The following is a 20,267-nucleotide window of genomic DNA, read 5'->3' as shown; positions in this document are numbered from 1 at the left end:
ATTGTGAAATATGCATGAGAGAGATTTATGTGTGGGTATAAGTTATGTTGTAGTGTAACCGTTATTTTCAGTTTCAAACAGCATACATCTGGAGGGGACAGGAAGGAGAGAAGATAAAGACTACTGTTTTTGTAGAGCAGGAGCGTGATAGGGATCGCTGACTACTTCTTTCACTTCTGATAAGGAACTCACTTCAGTTTAAGCTTCCGTGTTCCACTGGACAGTCAACTTCCATAATTTAACAAAAAATATTAAAACAGATCACATGGTCCTTTGCTCTTCTCCTGTTCTCTCTCTCATCTCTTTTTGTTGTTGTTGTGATAAGCAGAAAAAAGGTGCTTTAGATAGATTATTAAAATGTTTTTTCACACGAAGAAAAAAAAAAGGTTCTTTTAAGAACTGATCAGGGAAAGGTTCTTTGGGGAATCTCTATTGGTTTAACTGTGAAAACTATGGAAGCTTGTTTAAAGCACGGAATAAAACAATTTAAAGACATAGACTTTTTATCTTGCAATTCTGACTTTTTTTCTAGCAATTCCGAGTTTATATCTTGCAATTCTGACTTCTTTTCTCAGTATTGTGAGATATAAAATCGCAATTGCGAGTTATTAAAGGGACACTGTGTAGGAATTTCTCCCATCTAGCGGTGAAATTGTATTTTGCATTCAAACGAATAGTGCTCTCTAGCGCATCGCTTTTTCAAATGCGTGTTGCAACTAGGTAGAGGTTATGTACCAAGAAGCTATGACAACATGTCTTCCAATAGCACTTCATCAAGTTTTCTTTCTATAAGTATGATCCTGCATTATTAAGTACCGTGCAGTGCAGCCTTTCAAAATCGCTGGCTCTGAACGAAAATGCGTTGTGGAAACACGTTGAGGTAGGCTAGTGCTTTTTGTCCCTCTCTGTTATTATAGTTTTTCAAAATGGCGGAATGACATGGAAGCCTCCTTGGACTTACCCGTCCAATGTAAATAAAGATAAGAAACTCTTCGCTTACGAGGATAAGTCAGATCATTGGCAGAGGTAATTTTACACCAATGAGGACATATTTATGAATAAAGACATTGATTTTAGCTAATAAAATACTTAAAAAACTACACAGTGTACCTTTAAGAAGTAGTAAATAGAGAATAACTTCTCATTGCAATTCCAACCAGAAACCACAGTTCACCAAACGGAACTCACATCAGAAATCACCAAATAATAAATGTTTTCAAACAGGTTTCCTAGACTCAATTGGTCAGAAAAACAGGTAGCCCTGCCCCAAACTCAGTGTTGTGTCGGTATTGTTCTGTTGGGCTGGTTGAAATGCTCAAACAAAGAGTAGGCCTAATGTTTTGATAGTGCCACAGTGCTTCTTCGGGAAATGATCCAACAAATGTCTTTTTTATAGCTGTTAAGATGTAATAGGAGAAATACAATCACACAAAACAGATTCAAAATATTTATGAAAGAGAAAGAAGGGATGAAGACTCAATGAATGAAAGGGAGAGTGAGAAAAGGAAAATAAATCTATAAAATCTGCTCTATTGGTCATGGATGGAGACTCACCTATCCTGTCTGTCCTGCTTTGCCTTTAAACAAATTAGGCCTGCTGATGTTAAAACAAAACTAAAAGTGCAATCACGATTTAAAGGGATGGTCATCAAGCTGTGTGCAATTCAGCTCTGTCATAAATGAAGTGGTTAGAAGAGAAGAACCTCTTCTCATAGCAATTCCAACCAAAAAACACAGTTTGAGTGTAATCACCAAACAGAACTGCAAAAAATAAAAAATAAATTCAAACAGGTTTCCTAAACAGGTAGCCCTGCCCCAAACTCAGTGTTGATTGTGTCAATACTGTTCTGTTGGGCTGGTTGAAATGCTCAAACAGAGTAATGTTTTGATAGTGCCGGTGCTTCTTGGGAAAATGAACCAAGAAATGTCTTTCTTACAGCCGCCTCTGCATATTAAAGGGATAGTTCACCCAAGAATGAACATTTTGTAATCATTTACTCACCCTAAAGTTGTTCCAAAACTGTATGAATTTCTTTCTTCTGCTGAACACAAAATAAGATATTTTGAAGAATGGTGGAAACCAAAGAGTTAATGGACCACTTTGACTTCCATAGTATTTTTTTCTCCCATACTATGGAAGTCTATCAACTGTTTGGTTACCCATTTTCTACAAAATATCTTCTTTTATGTTCAGCAGAAGAAAGAAATTCATACAGGTTTGGAACAACTTGAGGGTGAGTAAATGATGACAGAATATTCATTTTTGGGTGAACTAACCCTTTAAGATGGGATAGGAGAAATACAATTACACAAAACAGCTTACATATTTATGAAAGTAAAAGAAGGGATGAAGAATGAGTTAAAGAAATAGTGAGAAAAGGAAAATAAAAAATCCTGGTCTCATGGAGACTCACCTGTCCTGTCTGTCCTGCTTTGTCTTTAATTAAATCGAGTTAAAACAAATAAAAATGCAATCAAGACATAGCCTACATGTCTAAACTAACCCAGCTCTGTCATAAAGGTATGGCATATTTTATGTAAGCTAACGTGCTAATGACTTCTTTGTGTTAAAGTGGTATTGTGGTTTTATCAATTATTTCTCAAGCTTCAATACGATTTACATAACCTATATTTTTTTTATGATTAAAAAACTAGTTAGCTGGTGTAGGCCTAATATGCACCAGATTGGCTGCGCTATAAAGCAGAATACAACGGAAAACATCACATGTACACATGTACGTGTAGCTGATGTAAAGGCAGGGTCCAAAGTGGACTAAATTGAGATTACAAACTTAAAGGATCATCTTACATTTGTAAAGTGTATTTGAACTCAGTGTAATAGAATTTCTTCTTAAAGATACAAAACGAGTCATATTCCAGAACAAGGCCATTCAAATAGCCCCGCCATTTTAGGTGGTACAAGCCCTTTCCCCGAAGCTTTTTTTTGGCGCCATATCAACACATTCAACTCAGCGCACCGCCAGCCATTTCAGTGTCATAACCTCTCACTGTTTTCTGTAGAGATTATATTGATATTTGAGAGATGTACACTTTAAATGTACGCGATGCACATTTAACAATAAAAAGGCGTAATTGCGCAAACATATATTTGGTCTCTGAGGTATTATACACAATATTAAAAAATGTACTAACGTTAAAACATTATCTCACCAACTCGACAACCATGCGCGTGCTCGCCACGTGGCTTTCGTTTGTGACCGTGTCATGATCGTAACGGAAATTACTGATAGTTCATTAAAAAATATTAAATAAAAAGTGAATCATTCTGCAAAACTTCTGGAATAACTTTGCGCGTCACATTTTTTAAATATTATTTCAGTAATTTTGACGAAATAATCCAACAATGTTTATGGTTTAAACACCAACAGAACATGTGCAAAACTGATCGGCGTTTTTAACTGTGCGAGTAAAAAAATCGCGAACGCCCGTTCTTGGCATCAGATTCGTTGCTAATGGTTACTAATAAAACAACTGGACAGATGTTAAGTCAGTTCATATTTATTTCACATCTGTATCCTGACGTCAAAATAAATGTTTGCCCAACAACACGCTATTTCGTACGTTGGAGAAATCTTAGCTAGCTGCAGTATAGTCCCTCCCACTTCTACAGGCCAATCCTTGTCAGCACAATGCATATGTTGGGGGAAGCACTGTGGTGGACTAGGATACATTCTAGGCTGGAGAGTAGCGAGGTCTCCGGGACCAAGGTACAAATAAGGTAGGACATACTTGATCTTTTTTTAAAAGCACGTTTCGATTTATTAGTTTTTGTGGAGAGTCACGATTCTGCTGAAACAGTAATGTTATTCATTCTTATGTTTCATTGCCCCGTACAGTTTTCGCGTCATGTGAGCGACCATTACAGCAACACAAAGACACACTGACAAAGACAACCGGTCTTAATACAATGAGAACGCGGATATGGCTTATGGAAAAAAGTGTTTACTGAATTGACGTTATTTTCAAACATATATTGCACTGCATGTTAGCCGTTTACGTCTAGGTTAAAGCAACTTGCAAAGTTAAAATCGCACAAATGAAGTAAACATTTGTCTCGGTAACGTGAATCCAATTGTTTTGAAAGTGTTCACTAAGACAACAAGAGTCAGCGACTAAATTATAATGCTATAAACCACTACTATTCCATCGTCATTCCACAAATAAATCAACCGCTAAACATCTAAATGCATGCTACTGGTTTTATTTCATACTTTAATTTAGATTTCGTGCGCACATTGTTTTCGATCCACGGTGTATTAAGTTGTTGTCACAGGTTTAACCTAAAAGTGAAAGCGACTTTTTTTTAAGCGCGCTGCATTCGCGGCAAAAAATTACCCCGCGAGATTTTCGTAAAAAGTGGGGAGGAGTTTTTACTCAACACACTGACGCAATATAGAGGCTGTAGTCTTTTTAGTTTTGAGGAACTGCAATATGACTTAGGCTTCTTCAAAATGCAAAAACCTTCAGTAAACTTTATGTTATGCATCTCTATCAACTTTATGTTATGCATCTCATGTGTAAGAGAGTAATTTTGCATGATTTCTTATGCATTCAAATCTTTTTCTCTCTTTGTCTTTTCCACATATACTATATAGGTGAACAATAAAACAACAAACACTTCTCTATGATCTCAAATGTGCAATGAAATTGACTTTGGTTATAATTTATTGCTTCTGAATGTTGTCTCACAATCAATTGTTATTTTGTAAGAAAAATATTTTTTATTTTGCATTATGAAAGCATAAGATGGCTACAAATGTTAGTCTGGACTCGAATAGCCCCGATGACAAGTTCAGTCGCAATGACATTCTGTCCTGGATCAATGAAACCCTGCAAACTAACTTTACTCAAGTGGAGCAATGTCGATCAGGTACGTTTTTTATTTTTATTTTTTCCTGTTTTGTTGTTAATGTCTGCTTATTGACAACAGCTTTAACCTGAATTACATGATTATTTATTTATTTTTTAGGTGCGTGTTTTTGCCAGCTTATAGACTTGCTCTTCCCTGGGTCCATTGACATGAGCAAAGTAAAGTTCGAGTCCCAAAAGAGTTCGGATTTCATGCAGAACTACAGTCTTCTGCAGACAGCTTTCCGGAAATTAGGCATAACAGAGGTCAGATTTAGTCAGATAATGTATTCTATTAATTCTCCTGCATATAAAATTGTGACTGTGTAAGGTGATGCATGCATTTTATTTTCCTTATGTTGTTGCTATTCTTTTTAATCCCATACGTGCTGCAGAAATGATATGATGGATATTTAAATGTGAATCTTGTTTAAGAACATAATCTGCGAACTACAGTTTGTTGTCTGTCAAGCTCTTTACAGTACATTGATGTTCTCCATTTTTTATGTTTCTTTCAGTCAGTCCCTGTGAATGAGCTTCTTACAGGAAAGTTTAGACCCAATTTCACCTTTATGAAGTGGTTCAAGAAATTTTTCCATGTCAATGAGAGGCAAGGGAGGGACTACAACCCAGTTGAAGCTCGTAATGGTCAGGATATTGTACATGTAGATGACGCTGTTAAGTCTCCAAAATCTTGGAAAAGTCCACATGAATCTGGTAAGCCTCCATTATTGTCATTTCAGTTTTGTATTTAAATTATTCTTTCTTTAAATTATTATTATTTTTTAAGTATGATGACTTTGAATTATTTTATTCAATTCTACTCCCCTCATTCATGAATAGAAAATTTGCCTCAGTATTTATAATACATCAGTAGGACTGGAAAATCAGCTCATAATTGAAATGCATACACTATTCCAGAACACTTCACTGATGTAACTTGTTTTTCATTTTATACAGGCAGAGTAAGGGACGAGTCTGACAAAGACATTGATTTTAATGGTAGGAGGCGACTTGTGACTTATGATCCTAAATGGCAAAGAACCTTTAAATGGGTCAAAGCCAGTCATATGGGAGACAACTGCGCTTACTGCACTTTGTGTGACCATAATGTTGTCCTACACGCAGGTTTTTACGATCTGAAGCGACACCAGCAGACTCAAAAGCATATGAAATTTGAGCAGGGAGGATTAAATTCATCTGGGAGAAAGCAGATTGAAGTCTCCATTTCCTGTAGTGAAACCATGCTGCTTTTCATTCAAACCCATTGCCTATCCACTTTACCCTCAAGTATCAACAAGGTCTCCCAACGTACTGCAAATTACATCCTCGGACTAGAGTATCCAAAGGACATTGTTTCTGCTTGTAAGCTGAACCCGTTCTGTATCTACATATATGGGCAGGTGCCACTTGATGTAGAGGGCGGAGAAAGGACCTCCTGCCATGTAGTGCTCGTGGGATTTTTTGAGGAAAATGAAGCAAGGTACTGTATCCGTCTCCTTGATGTCTTTCAAGCTGAAGACTCCGTTTCTGGATGTTTACTCAATGTCCTCCAAAAGTTTGAACTTCCTGCTAGCAACATGGTAGCTTTCTATGTTAATGATCAGGAACAGACCTCAGAAAGTGTTGTGTTGCAAATTCGGGAGCTCAACCCACAGGTGATTGATCTTGGTGGACTTTACAGCATACCTGACTCTGCCTACAATGCTGGCCTAAAGGCTTACTCCAGCCAGGTTCATGAACTTATTGTCAACATCTACGCACACTTCTCCACTTGTTCTACTAGCAATGACAACCTCAAGATGCTGTTTGCAGGCATTAATGGACTAAAAGACAACAGCGCACCCCTTTCACACAGTTGTGAGGAGTTTTGTGCGCTCGTTCAAAGGATGCTTGGAATGTGGAGTGATTTGGTATCATACTTCACTTCCTGTGATGAAAATAATGATAAAGCTAAGCATATTTGTTCGCAGTTGGAGAACCCTAAAATTAGAGTCACCTTGATGTTTCTGGATCACGCTCTTAGTCCACTCCGTGCCTTCGGGCAGCACCTGCAACAAAGCAAAGGCTCTGTTCGTGCAGATCTTGTCCAGATCCTTCGAGAAGCAAGTGGGCTCCTACGTTCATATGCCTCCAGCTTTCTCCGCCCTCAAGCGGTCATACGCTACCTGAAGGAACGAGACCCAACCATCCTGGAGAACTCAACATTCTGTCTTCCTGCTACTGAGCTCAGTTTGGGTGGGGTGGTAGAAGACTTCATCTCTGCCAGAGAAGAGGAACTGGCAGATTCCCTGAATGCATTTCATGATGAGTCTTTAAAGTTTTACAAAACTCTTACGACCTCTATCGCTGACAGTCTCCCTCTGAGCGAAAGTGTCTTGAGGGGCATTTCACAGCTCCTCAGCCCAGCAGGAAGGTTAAAGGTCACAGGAAAGAATATAGTTGACCTTGCTGTACAATTTGGCATCTGCTCCAAACCTGAGGATTCTGCTAAGCTCACTGATGAGTTCTTGGAGTATCAGCTTGTTGAGGATGAAGAAGACACATCTTCAACCCTTTCTGTGGAGCGATACTGGTGTAGTGTGCTCAAGACTTTTCCCCCAGCATCTATTTTCAAGAGGCTTGTCCACTGTCTTTTGGTTTTGCCCTGTCCTTCTCTTGAAGCAGAAAAGATCTTTGCCCAGGTATAGAATACAAGTCTATATATCAATCTATGTCTCTCTCTATGCTCGTTCTATCTATCTGTCTCAATTAATTTCGTCATCTTCAAAATGGTTTTACTTGCAGGCTGTTGAAAATGGCGATGCTCTTCATTGGGATGATAGTTCAGGTGAAAGTGACACCGATATAGTAAAGGAGCTGGATTCCAATGACGACTCCTCCGTAGAGCAAACTGAAGTTAAGACTTCACCCATCAGAAATGGGATGAAGAAAAAAGCCCGAAGCAGCACGTCAGGTAAGTTGTCCTAAAGGTTTTTTTTTTTTTTTTAAGGCAAAGTATAGACAATCACTGGTGAAAAAATTGCACCAAAACGATTCACAGTGAGAATGACGTATATATTCTCAGCATACCTGAAAAAAAAAAACTACTTACACAGCAGAAAACCAAATCAAAAATGTACACAGACCATCTAATAAAAATGTAACCTTTTGAATTTGGGTGCACAGGGTTTTTTTTTATCAGTCCATCTGAACGCAAAATTGTGCTAGCAAGGTAAGGGCTACTACGATAGGAAGGGCTACCACTTTTTTCAAGGGTCATGGCATTAAATCTGAAAGATATATTCAAAGTTGTGTTGCTGCTGAAAAAGTGTGGATCAGATTGGATCAGAAATGTCAGATAAGGCTGACAATGGATTTTCTATTCTTCATTGTGAAAAGCAGCTCAGTGATCACTGCCAAGACCACAATAGTCTGCTGCCAATATTTTTTCAAGTTTTCTAGATCCATTAATAGTGTGTGGCGAAGCTTATGCACGGCGGCTAAATGTGTGGTTCTTGAATTCTTCTTGGCCAGAATAAGCTGCAAAGTGAACCCAGCCTTAAGCCAACAACCAAAGGTCTAGCTCTGCAAGACTGGATCTGCATTGTCAAAATCATTCAAGCGTTTGAAGTTGTAGAAACATCTTTCAACTTGCATGTAATCAACACTGGTGCTTTTTGTTACTAAATGGTGCTCCACAGATTACTATATTTCCCAATGAATTGTCATGGATTAATTTAGTACTTAATTGTAAGTACAATAAAATTATCAAATTGTAATCTATATTATTGTTTGTATAGTGCAGTTAAAGTTCTAATCCAGTCAGATCCAGCAGAGGCTGGTTAGATTGATGGAAACGATGTGCTGTTTTCCAGAGACGGTTCAACACTCAAGCGCAGTGAAGCCGTGTGTGGTGCGACTGGAGAAGATCACCAGTCAGAGAGGTGTGAATGAAATGTCCAGTTTAAGAGGTTCTAGAGCAGCTATAGAATAATGCTTTACAATCTCAAACGCTTCTCCTGGTGGCAAACATCTGTTGATCTGAACTTTCTTCCTTTGTCTCCGCTTCACACTAAATGCTCAAGAAAGTTGCTCACCTTTGCATTGAAATTACAAATGTTCATGCTCTATTTGTCTGTGCTCAAAGTAATGTTAATTGTTGCTATTAGTGTTACTTGTTTTGGCACCTCAAAATAGATAAATTCATACCTGACTGTTCTTATCGATTTAATTGTTTACATTTTATTTTCCTGCAGAAATGGCCTTAAAGAAAGATGGAGCCGATGATGGCGTTAACACATCACAGGAGGTAATATTAGCTGGAAAACAACTGTGGCTGAGAAACGACTAATAAACGTTTTCAGATTTGTTTTTAACCAAGGAATTCATTCCTTAGTGTCGTTGTAAAGAGTGGCCTGACCAATGTGTATGTTTTAATGGCTGATGCTGATACCGAGAACAGAATAGTGACATGTGAAGTCCTAGTATGGTAACCCATACTCAGAATTTACATTTGACCCATCCAAGTTAGTGCACACACATTAGAAGTAGTGAGTAGTGAACACACAAAAACACAGCAAACTGTGGACACACACACCTTGAGCAGTGGGCAGCCATTTTGCTGTGGTGCCCATGGAGCGATTGGGGGTTAGGTGCCTTGCTCAAGGGTACCTCAGTAATTTCCTGCCGGCACTGAGAATCGAACCCGCAACCTAAAAAAAAAAAAATGTATATGGAATACACTGAAATAATCTATATTTAAAGGGCTCCATTAATTTGATTTGAAAATACAGTGAAAACAGTAATATTGTTAAAATACTATTACAGGTAAGAACTGTTTTCTATTTGAATATATTTTAAAATGTAATTGCACTTCATTTTAAAAATTGCGAAGCTTAATTTTCAGCATCCATTACTCCGGTATTTTTTCTAGAAGACTGTGAATCATTTTCAAGATCCTTTGAATTAAAAAGCTCAAATGCACAGCATTTATTTAATAAGGAAGTCTGGTGTAACAGTGTTTTTCTGTCACTTTTGATCTATTTAATGTGTCATTGCTGAATAAAAAAACTACTTCCTTAAAAAAAAAAAACTACTGACTTCAAACTTTTGAACGGTAGTAAGATTTTGACTAGACTGTTTGTAGATCTTGTACTGACATAAAGAGGAAACCAACATTCTGGGAAATGCACGAATGGTTATTAGCAATACTGATGATCGGGCCTGGTAAAAATACCAGCATTTTACTGATCAAGCTTTTCTGCCAAAGTTTCATCATTGAATGTGCCCAGAGCAGTGAATACATTTGCTGAATTCGATCTTACATTGTATTCTTGAGATGATGAAGCAAACCAGGACTGATTAGGTCAACTTTAGTTATCACAGGGGGAAAAAAAATGGACCGGTACACACAAACACATCAACCATATCACCAAACTAACCTCTCCTGATTTAACTTCTTTCATTCCTTCTCTACATACCCTGTTACTGATTACTTTACTCTAGGAGTCATGTGATCTGAGTTGACAGTGTATGTAATTTGTATGCATATGTATGGGTCTATAGGGCTCTGTTAGAGGAATATTCGGTTGGGAGAGCAGCTTACGGCAGAAACCACTGGCACGTACAGTCTTTCAGGCCGGTGCTGGCACCTGGAGCAAACCAGCAAACCCAGACAAGGACAGCAAGCCAGAGGTGGTATGTACCTGCCCAGGTCAAGATTCAGTGGTCTGTCTGGCCTATCGCGGGTGTAGAGTGTCCGCCTTTCAGTTTCGTCCCATTCATGCTCTCTGTATAACATTGAGCTGTTTGCATAAGCAATAGATGCTGCTTCATGAATGTGTGCATGAGCCCTGTGGTTTCTTTTCTGGCTGGTAGATTAGTCTTTGGAGTCTTATGTTCCTCCTCTAGCTATGTGTCCTTGTCTGTTTTTTCCTCTGCAATTTCAGTGCTAACATTCATAACATCTTTTCCATGGTGATTAATTTGTTTCTTGTTTATTTTTATTATGCTGCATTGGAACAAAATGTATTGTGAAAAGTGCTTTATAATAAATTTTAATTCATTGTGTGCAATGTTATGCATGCTGGACTTACACACTAACATACATAAGAAAGACTGAAATGCTTGTGTATGAAGAATACACATCTTTACATGGGGTAACATTTACAAATGATTATTAAGTTAATCACTTCAAGTTTCAACGAGACATTTAGCTTTGTGGAAGCTTGCATACAGACAGATCCGCAGAGGCTTCATTAAAACTGGGTGTTATGTCTGTGTTTTCCACACAAAATGTTTACAGTCTAATTGCACTCATTTTAGATTATGTATGCTTCCTTTGTGTCTCACTAAAGTAACTGTTGTATTAATTGTAGGTGAAGAACAATGCTCGTTCTTCTGCATCGAATTCAACACTGAGCCCCAAACCTGGAAAGAAAGAACAAGCGTACCAGGTAAGTCTTCTAGGTTTCTAAATTTCTTTAATATCGTCACATTATTTTCCTGTTATCACTGTAAAGCTGCTTTGAAACAATCTGTCTTGTAAAAAAAAAGTGCTATATAAATAAAGGTGACTTAACTTGACATACATTACCTGTATTAAGTAACTACAGATGTGTGTTTCACATGATCTGCATTGATTCATTAACAGACCTTGTATCTAAAGTAAATGATCTGTGTCACTGCATGTGTTCTGTGAATTCTTTTGATTAGTGGTTTGAGTGATCACAAAACGTTTGAAACTTTTTACACTGGATTTAGCACTGTCCATTTGTGGCTGGAGCATCTGAAATAGAATACCGGGTGTAAATGGTTATATTATTTTAGTTTACTTTTGATTGCTCTGACAGGTGGTCTTACATGTTGAAGTCATATTCATCCTGCTTGTACAGTCATTTCTTAGTTGATATAATATGACATGCATGTTATGAATGTATGTAGTATTGACTTATTGTTTCCCTGTGCAGGATGGGAAGGGTTATGCCATTGGAGAGCTAGTGTGGGGAAAAGTGAAGGGCTTCTCTTGGTGGCCTGGACTGGTGGTGGCTTGGAAGGGCAGGACGCTTCCTGTGTCAATGAGGCGTGTAGAGTGGTTTGGAGATGGCATGTTTTCAGAGGTTATTTTTTATTCTTTAGATTATTTTTTTTCCTGCATTCTTCAAAAGATCCAGTATTTCACACTGAAGCATGCTTCTCTTGTTAATCTTAGATACATACAGAGGGACTTTTGCCATTTTCTGCATTTGCAAAGTGCTTCTGTAGTAAATCCTATGAAGGTCTACCTACCTACAAGAATGCCATCTACCAAATCCTGGAGGTACAGTGGACGGATACTTATTTAACCATTCTCAGCTACGGTTGGAAATAGAGTATCAGTTCTTATTTTACTCTCATTGTAATATTGCATTATATTGTTGTTCATGTGTAGTTGGCAGGTGAGCGCAGTGGGAAAACTTTCCCCCCCACGGAGAAGAAAGGGGAAGAAGTGAAAGCCATGCTAGATTGGGCATTTGGAGGCTTCCAGCCCATGGGTCCTGATGGGTTTTTGCCTCTTGTAGGTATGTACAAAATCTAAAACATATCTGTAATTGAAAAAACAAAGCAATTGGTAATTGACAGCAATTTTGAAAGTTCATAATGGGCCTTTTTACACCTGGTCACTTCATGTGTTGTGATCAAATAGCTATCTGATTTGTTAAAATGTTCCATTTACACATGGCCACATAAATGTGTCTGCAAAATTTAAATCCAACCTTTAGATCAATTCCCGCGCTATATGCTAATTTAACGGAGTTCACGTCAACAAAAGCAACAGGTATTAGCTGCATTTTATTTATCAGCTAATTTAAAGATCAAAGACTGTGATAGGAGAGTGAGTGGTAGGATAATTTAGTCACATTACTTTTAATGAGGATGATTTTGTGTTTAGGGTCTGCGACTTCTTTCATTTGCGGCAGTTTGCACATTGGCTTGCCAAAGAGATACTCAGCCACTCATCTGCGGCTATGAGTGTTGCAGTATACATGTCATATAGCCTTTAACACACTCTCACATGTTTATTTTTTAATATTTTTGGGAGGAATACAATTTACATATGTGGTTTTATCAACAAGATGCATTTAAAACTTGTCCAGTTTCATCTGAAATGTGTCTCAGACCACCTCCTTAAAGGGATAGTTCACCCAAAAATGAAAATTATCCTGAACATCCTGAACATGTGCTGAACTCACCCTGAACATGTGCTGAACCTGATGCACAACGTAATGACAAATGCAGTTGCCCAGCACAGTTTTTGAACCATGGCGTAAATCAATTGCCATCATTACATTGTGCGTCAAGTTCAAGGGTTATTACTCTTTTGGCGTAAATTGATGCGTACGGCCGTCCGCCGGAAGCTACTTTTTTTAGTCGATAAGTTTTAAATATGGAAATTCTTACACAAACGCATCGCTTCACTTCAGAAGGCCTTTATTAACTCTGATTGTATTCATCTTGAAAGAAGAATGTCATATACACCTAGAATGGCTTCAGGGTGAGTAAATCATGGGCTAATTTTAATTTTTTGGGTGAACTATCCCTTTAATGGGTTTGAGTGATCGGATTAAATTTCGTCGCGAAAGTGCTTCGGAGGGTGTTTACACCTGTCTTTTCATGATAAGATAGCTATCCAATAAAAAAAAATATATATGAAAAACCCCAGGTGTAAACAGACCAAATAACATTGAGTATCAAAAGTAACAAATTATCTGTCATGAAAATACAATAATTGTGTGACTTCAAAATGTGACTTCACATTGATCAGGAATTAGGATTATGCACAGATGATCTGAGTTTATTAACAAGAGTTCCATCTGCTTTTCCATTTCACAGACAGCTCTACCAGTAATAAAACTGAGTCGGATTCCTCCGTGTCTGATTATCAGCCTCCAGCCAAGAGGAAGTATGTCTGCAAGAACAGACCGTCCAGACCATCAACTCAGGTGTACACCAGAGGTGAGTTATATCAATCTGCATAGAGGTCAGAATTTAGCATTAATCATAATAGCATAAATCAGGTTTCTATCTCATAAAACATTAACACAAAACTGTGTTTGCATAATTTTGGAAAGAGGACATAACCCATGTTTATTCCCTTTCTTCTCAGATCAAATGGTCGATGAGGTAACTGTTAAAGGCAGAAAGATTGAAGGTGAGTCACTTGTCTTATTTTATTTCTATCATATTCATAAATTGAGCTAATTATTAAAGCTATTCCAGGGCTCAACAATAATTTAAATGATTGTTTTTCCTACGAGGCCAATCAGAAAACCTGGAAATGCAAGGGAATGATACCGTTTTGGTTTTCCAAGCCTGGCAACATTATGGGAATTAATAAAAGGTCATAGGAAAATTATGGAAATATAGTGATGGCCAGCTTTAAAATATTTAATTAAAATGGCTTTTTTCCATAAAATAAATATATATAAAATATATAATTTATTAATAAAACACTAAGAATAGGCACGTCAATTAATTAAGTCAAAAGCTGTAGAATTTGATTATTTTGTATGTGCACTTTGTATATTTTCACAGCTGCCACCACAATAAATCATACCTTTAATTTTTTTGACTTAGTTTTGCCTTTGGGACAATTCTTATTGCTCAGTCCTTTACTTTTAATCAATTGCAAGATAATTATACAGAATGTCTGTTCCCATGGCTCTTTCCCCAGATTTCTGCCTGTCCTGTGGAACTGACAACGTTGAAATTATCCATCCTCTCTTCAAAGGAAGCCTTTGTTTTAAGTGCAAGGTGTGATTCAAATCTTGTCTTATCTTTTTGGTACTGAATCACAAAATTGATATGCTACTTGCTTTTGCTGGCCAGAAGGTCATTTTCCATGTACGATTGTGTATTTGTGTAGGAGAACTTTACAGAGACGCTGTACAGGTATGATGAGGATGGCTATCAGTCATACTGCACTGTGTGCTGTGCTGGACAAGAGGTCATTCTCTGTGGAAACGCCAGCTGCTGCAGGTTTGAACTCAAACGTACACTGACTTAAACCTTAATGTCATGTTAACCATCACAACAGGTTGTTTTACTGTCTTTTTCTCTTTTTCACTCTGTTCAGATGTTTCTGTAAAGACTGTCTGAATGTGTTGGTGGGACCGGGGACATTCGAAAAGCTGAAGGAGGTTGACCCATGGAGTTGTTACATTTGCCTGCCCTCAAAGTGCTATGGTGTGCTCAAGCTCAGGCCTGACTGGAGTGTTCGGGTCCAGGAATATTTCGCCAATAACAGTGCCTTTGAATTTGTGAGTGTCCATCTTATCCTTCTTGTGTTAGATGTCCAAGTTGTCCAATTTGTATAAAGAGAGATACAGACTTTATACCCCAGTGGCACTCTTTGCATCTTGTGTTCCATCTTGTCCAATTTGTATTTTGCGATTTACGTTACCATTAATAAGTTTGTACGATTTTTTTAAAAGAAGCCTCTAATGCTCATGAATGCTGCATTTATTTGATCAATAATACAAAACAAAAATACAGTAAAAACACTAACACTGAAATACTGTTAGAATTTAAAAGAACTTTCATCTATTTCAAAATTCCTGTGATGGCAAAGCTGAATTTTCAGCAGCCATTTCTCCAGTCTTCAGTGTCACATGATCCTTCAGAAATCATTTTAATATACTGACTTGGTGCTCAAGAAATTAATTTTCTTTTGAAGACTGGTTATTTTCTTTGGGATTCTTTGATAAATAGAAAATGCAAAAGAACATTTACATCTAAAAAAACGTTTGTAACAATGTAAAATACTTTACTGTCCCTTTTTCAATTTAATGCATCCTGGCTGAATTAAATAATCAATTCATTTTAGAAGAAAGAAAAAATGTACCGCCCCCAAACTTTTGAATGGTTGTGTATATTTGGGAAACAAATGGAAAAGCAGAATGGTGTATTAATACAAATAAAACTGTTTTTGTCCTTGGTTTAGGAGCCACACCGAGTGTATCCTTCTATTCCAGCTCATCAGCGTCGTCCAATCAGAGTCCTCTCCCTGTTTGATGGGATTGCAACAGGTCTGCTCACTTCAATATTACTGTAATATTTCTAGCCAAAAATTAAAAATATGTCATAATGTCAGGATATTCTTCAATGGTTCTTCTTTTTTGTTTTGCAAAAACAGCACTTATTATTTTTTTGGCTTTGTTTACCCTAAGGTTGGTGCAATAGCAATGCATCGTGGGAGTTGAAGACAAAAACAAGGGTGGTTTTTCATACTTGCGTCTTTTCTTTCTTTCTTTTTTTAGGCTATCTGGTTTTAAAAGACCTGGGCTTTAAATTAGACCGCTACATTGCCTCTGAGATCTGTGAAGACTCTATTGCGGTCGGGATGATCAAACACGAGGGCTTGATTGAATATGTGAAGGATGTCCGTACCATCACAAGGAAGCATGTATGTATAGAGCGTTATCGCATAAACTATGAACTACTTCACATTCTTCATAGACATTCTTGAAGTAGTTTAAGGAATTTGACGCATAACTAGATTTTAACAGCTAAACTTTGCTATTTAAAAACACTCATTGTGACAAGATCCCTTTTGAAGTTCCCTGTTGTCACCATTTTATAGCTGGCGGAGTGGGGGCCATTTGACCTCCTGATCGGTGGAAGTCCGTGTAATGACCTGTCCATGGTGAATCCAGCCAGAAAAGGTCTTTTTGGTAAGATATAATTTAACAGAATAAAAATTTAACAGAATTGTGAAGTTTTTGGTACATCTGAGTTTGGTCTTTTGCATCAGAAGATATTTATATACCTTAATTATAAAAAAGTAATTTATTTTGTTTTATTTTATTGCTCTTGTCTTCTTTTAGAAGGCACAGGTCGGCTGTTCTTTGAATATTACCGCATGTTAACCATGATGAGGCCAAAAGAGGATGACGATCGCCCATTTTTCTGGCTTTTTGAGAATGTTGTAGCGATGAGTGCCCATGACAAGGCTGATATCTGCCGTTTCTTGGAGGTAAAAACTTTTTGTTTTCAGGCTTACACATTAAGTTAATTTCGGGGGAATTTTCTTGGGCAAAAAAGGGCCATTGTCAATATTGTGGCGATGTATGAAGCTCATCTCTCACACAAGTCACTTTCAAACCATGCAGCTTTCTGTTTGAACTTAAACTCAATGCAAAATCTGTGTGGGGAGATCTTTCATACCATACATTTATACATGCTGTTGAGGCAGAATTCCTTTTCACTGAGATGAACATGATGCTTGTAGAGATTAAATCTCATGCATTTATCTGTTTCCAGTGTAATCCTGTGATGATTGATGCTGTGAAAGTAAGCCCAGCCCACAGGGCCCGTTACTTCTGGGGAAATCTACCTGGAATGAACCGGTATAAATGCACGCACGCACACACAACCACACATACCTTTAAAACACAAGAATAACTTTTCCAAGTATGGAAATGTATGTGTGTTCAGTAATAGATGAATTCATTCAGATTAATGTGACTGAGGACTTGATTTTTTGTGTTTTTAGACCACTTGCTGCTTCACTGACTGATAACGTAGATCTGCAGGACTGCCTGGAGGTCGGACGAACTGCAATGGTAAACGGACTTATTGTATCTTCTGACTGAAAAGTTCATGAAATGAAAGAAATGCACAAATACAAATTTTCATTTGTAGTTACTGCTTATATTAGTCCTAGAAGGTGCCACAAATTTATGCACAACTAAGATGTTCTAAGAGTCGTCAAAACTAACTAATTAAGATGTATTTCTTTCCTTTTAACAAATGATTTAATCATCAGTTCAACAAAGTTCGCACTATTACCACCAAGTCCAACTCCATCAAACAAGGAAAGATGGGACCTCTACCAGTCACCATGAATGGAAAAGAGGACTACCTTTGGTGCACTGAAATGGAGAGGTCAGATATCTATTTATTTATATGTTTATATTTAATAGTACTCCAATTTTGGCCTTGTCAGGTTTGCATACAGTAAGTCAGTGGGTTTGCTTGTTTGTCACGCTTTTGACAAAATGACTGATATTGTATTCCTGTCTGCACTTTCAGAATATTTGGGTTCCCAAAGCATTACACAGATGTGAATAATATGGGGCGGGGACAAAGACAGAAAGTCCTTGGGCGGTCCTGGAGTGTACCCGTGATCCGACACCTCTTTGCCCCTCTAAAGGATTACTTTGCTTGCGAGTAAAGCCATCCTCTGGCACTGGATGGTCCAACTGGAATCTCTCAGATAAATGAATTTCATTTTTTTTAAGGTTTCTGCAGATTCTGACCTCACAGAATATTTTCATTTTTAATGTTGCATCTGTTTTAAAAGTGTTTTATCCTGAACAGTGATCCTTGGAATGCACAGACACTTTTGGATCATATTTCAAACATCATAAGTACTGTCATTTTTAACTTGTGTGCTTTTAAAGTGATTTAATGCTGAAGAGAGCCACACGATTCTCCACACACTACCTCAGTGCCATTCTGTGATTGGTTCATTGTCTGGAGGAATGCCTATTTATAATTTAATGAATAAATTAATATTAGTTCTGTTTAGTTTATCTAAATCCATTTTTAACATGTCAGCTTTTTATATCACATTTTTACATCAGAACTTTTCCTTGTTTAGGAATATACAAGTCCTGTTGTTAAACATTTACGTAATTTTTTCATAATGATTGGAAATGTTGTCATTCCACGGTGCTGTTTTTATAATATAGAATGTTTGGCCACTGGACAACTGTACTTAGTCAACACTTAAATGTTTTCCTATTTAGTATCATTTATTTAATTGAAAAGAATGTTCATGCACACCATAGATGACTTGCATTTTGATCATAGGAATACATGCAACCCCGTACACCATGTATTCGGAAGCACAAATGTTGTCTGTGCCATTATAGTTTAGTGAAAGCCTTGAGTTGAGATGCCTTCTAAAGTTTTAGCTATTTTTTTCTCCTTACTTTTTAATGTTGACACAATTTGCAGTGTGATCCAACATTTTTAGGACTACTTTTTTGCCTTGAACTAGCATTTTAGACCATACTATCACAGCATTTTACAATAAACAGGTCATCAATCCTTAGAATTAAGGTTGCAACACATCAGTTCAGTTTGCATTTTTACCCCATTTGTTACCTGTACGCACTTCCGATTTAAAACTGTGGTCACTGAAGCATTATTTAGTGTTGTTTTTAGTAAGAATTTAGCATACCTCAATATCTATGTGAGAGTTAGTCACTGCATTAACTATGAGGCCTTTTTGTAAAACATGATGCAATGTGAGCAAGGGCTTAAAGATTAAGTGCCTACAAGTGGATAGGCTATATGTTTTTGTTGGACAAATGTTTAAATGATTTTAACTGACAGGACTTCAGATTACATTAAAGGGAATAATTCTATCTTTGCTGGCATTTGTCTAGTGCAAGCGTCTAAATTGTATCTAACCATTGAAAAGTCTCAGAATACATTTCGCTTTCCATTGTGGTCATTGAAAACTGTCAGTGTGAAATTAGGTGCTTCAAAATGTGTATAAATTGTTTTCTTTCTAGTAGTTAATCATGTGTTTTCGGCATTATGCAGATAGTTGTGTTTGTGGTTCTGACCTTGTCACTGGTCAAAGCTGATCTTTAGCTTTTGAAAGGTTTTTTTTAAACATGATACCAACTGAGTGAAACTTTAGATTGATTAAATTTGAGTATGGCATGGGCCAGCTTGAGGTATGTGTGAGCTTTGGTGAAAGATCAGTAACTGGATTACATGTCTTGATTCATTTTGGATGTCTACTTGTAGCAAAGCTTTAGAAAATCCCAGTAAGAATTGTGTTGTTGATGTGTTATATGTAATTGTGAAATGACGGTCTGTGTGTAGTTTCGAGGTGCAGTATTGTCTCGTTAGAAATAACTCCCTCAGGTCTTCTCAACACCAGCAGACCTCATAGGATCTCGTAGAATCATGATCTTTAATGTAACACTGATTATTTTTATTCAGTACTTGTGAACAGAATATACTATATATTTGTATCCTTGGAATTGCCCTTAATACCTCTTCTTTTCTGTTGAATGGGTCTTTCAAAACCCATGTCTTCTGGTGCTAAATGAAATGCTAATTATGTCTGTAGATCTAGGATGTTTTTCTTGAACTGATGATTGACAAGACAGGTTTTGTTTAAATAGCTTTTGATATTTGCTATAGTCTGCTTGCCTAACTTTAATATTCCATGCTTGTACTAACATCAGTGATGAAAAATAAATTTCACCAACCCTTTGTATCTGTCTTTTTTTCCAATTGATATGTTAATTTAAGTGTTTTATCAACCCACAGATTAAATGTGATTTCTACTCGCTTTGACTTCAATATTTGGGAAATATAGATTTTTTTTTAATTATGTGTGTGCTTGGAAA

General features: G+C 37.2%; 1 protein-coding gene across 8 annotated transcripts; it reads left to right on the top strand.

Moving 5' to 3' along the window:
• The first annotated feature begins 3,578 nt into the window (after positions 1-3,578).
• On the top strand, positions 3,579-20,132 carry dnmt3ba (DNA (cytosine-5-)-methyltransferase 3 beta, duplicate a). Of its 8 annotated transcripts, XM_084390188.1 has the most exons (27): positions 3,653-3,739; positions 4,762-4,891; positions 4,991-5,136; positions 5,388-5,586; positions 5,830-5,871; positions 5,998-7,553; positions 7,657-7,825; positions 8,727-8,795; positions 9,108-9,160; positions 10,417-10,548; positions 11,229-11,306; positions 11,820-11,969; positions 12,062-12,169; positions 12,281-12,410; positions 13,723-13,845; positions 13,997-14,041; positions 14,564-14,643; positions 14,756-14,868; positions 14,966-15,149; positions 15,833-15,917; positions 16,149-16,294; positions 16,472-16,562; positions 16,716-16,864; positions 17,152-17,237; positions 17,384-17,453; positions 17,657-17,775; positions 17,923-20,132. In XM_084390188.1, exons 2-27 carry the CDS (start codon positions 4,768-4,770, stop codon positions 18,062-18,064), a joined length of 4,389 nt encoding a protein of 1,462 aa, XP_084246314.1. In that variant the 5' UTR covers positions 3,653-3,739; positions 4,762-4,767; the 3' UTR covers positions 18,065-20,132. The 8 variants fall into 8 exon arrangements, with proteins under 8 accessions (XP_084246317.1, XP_084246314.1, XP_084246316.1 ...); XM_084390190.1 differs by lacking the exon at positions 8,727-8,795; XM_084390185.1 differs by having other exon boundaries at positions 5,830-7,553.
• The last annotated feature ends 135 nt before the right edge of the window (positions 20,133-20,267 follow it).

Source organism: Rutilus rutilus (assembly GCF_951802725.1).
Source record: "Rutilus rutilus genome assembly, chromosome: 19".
NCBI classification, from domain to species: domain Eukaryota; kingdom Metazoa; phylum Chordata; class Actinopteri; order Cypriniformes; family Leuciscidae; genus Rutilus; species Rutilus rutilus.
This window is presented reverse-complemented; position numbering and strand designations above follow the sequence as displayed.

Bases quoted from the DNA above. Each gene is read 5' to 3' on its own strand.
- dnmt3ba (XM_084390185.1), top strand. From the start codon at position 4,768: ATGGCTACAAATGTTAGTCTGGACTCGAATAGCCCCGATGACAAGTTC. The intron at 5,587-5,829 runs GTAAGCCTCCAT...CATTTTATACAG, and splicing joins GAAAAGTCCACATGAATCTG to GCAGAGTAAGGGACGAGTCT. The intron at 9,161-10,416 runs GTAATATTAGCT...ATGGGTCTATAG, and splicing joins GCGTTAACACATCACAGGAG to GGCTCTGTTAGAGGAATATT.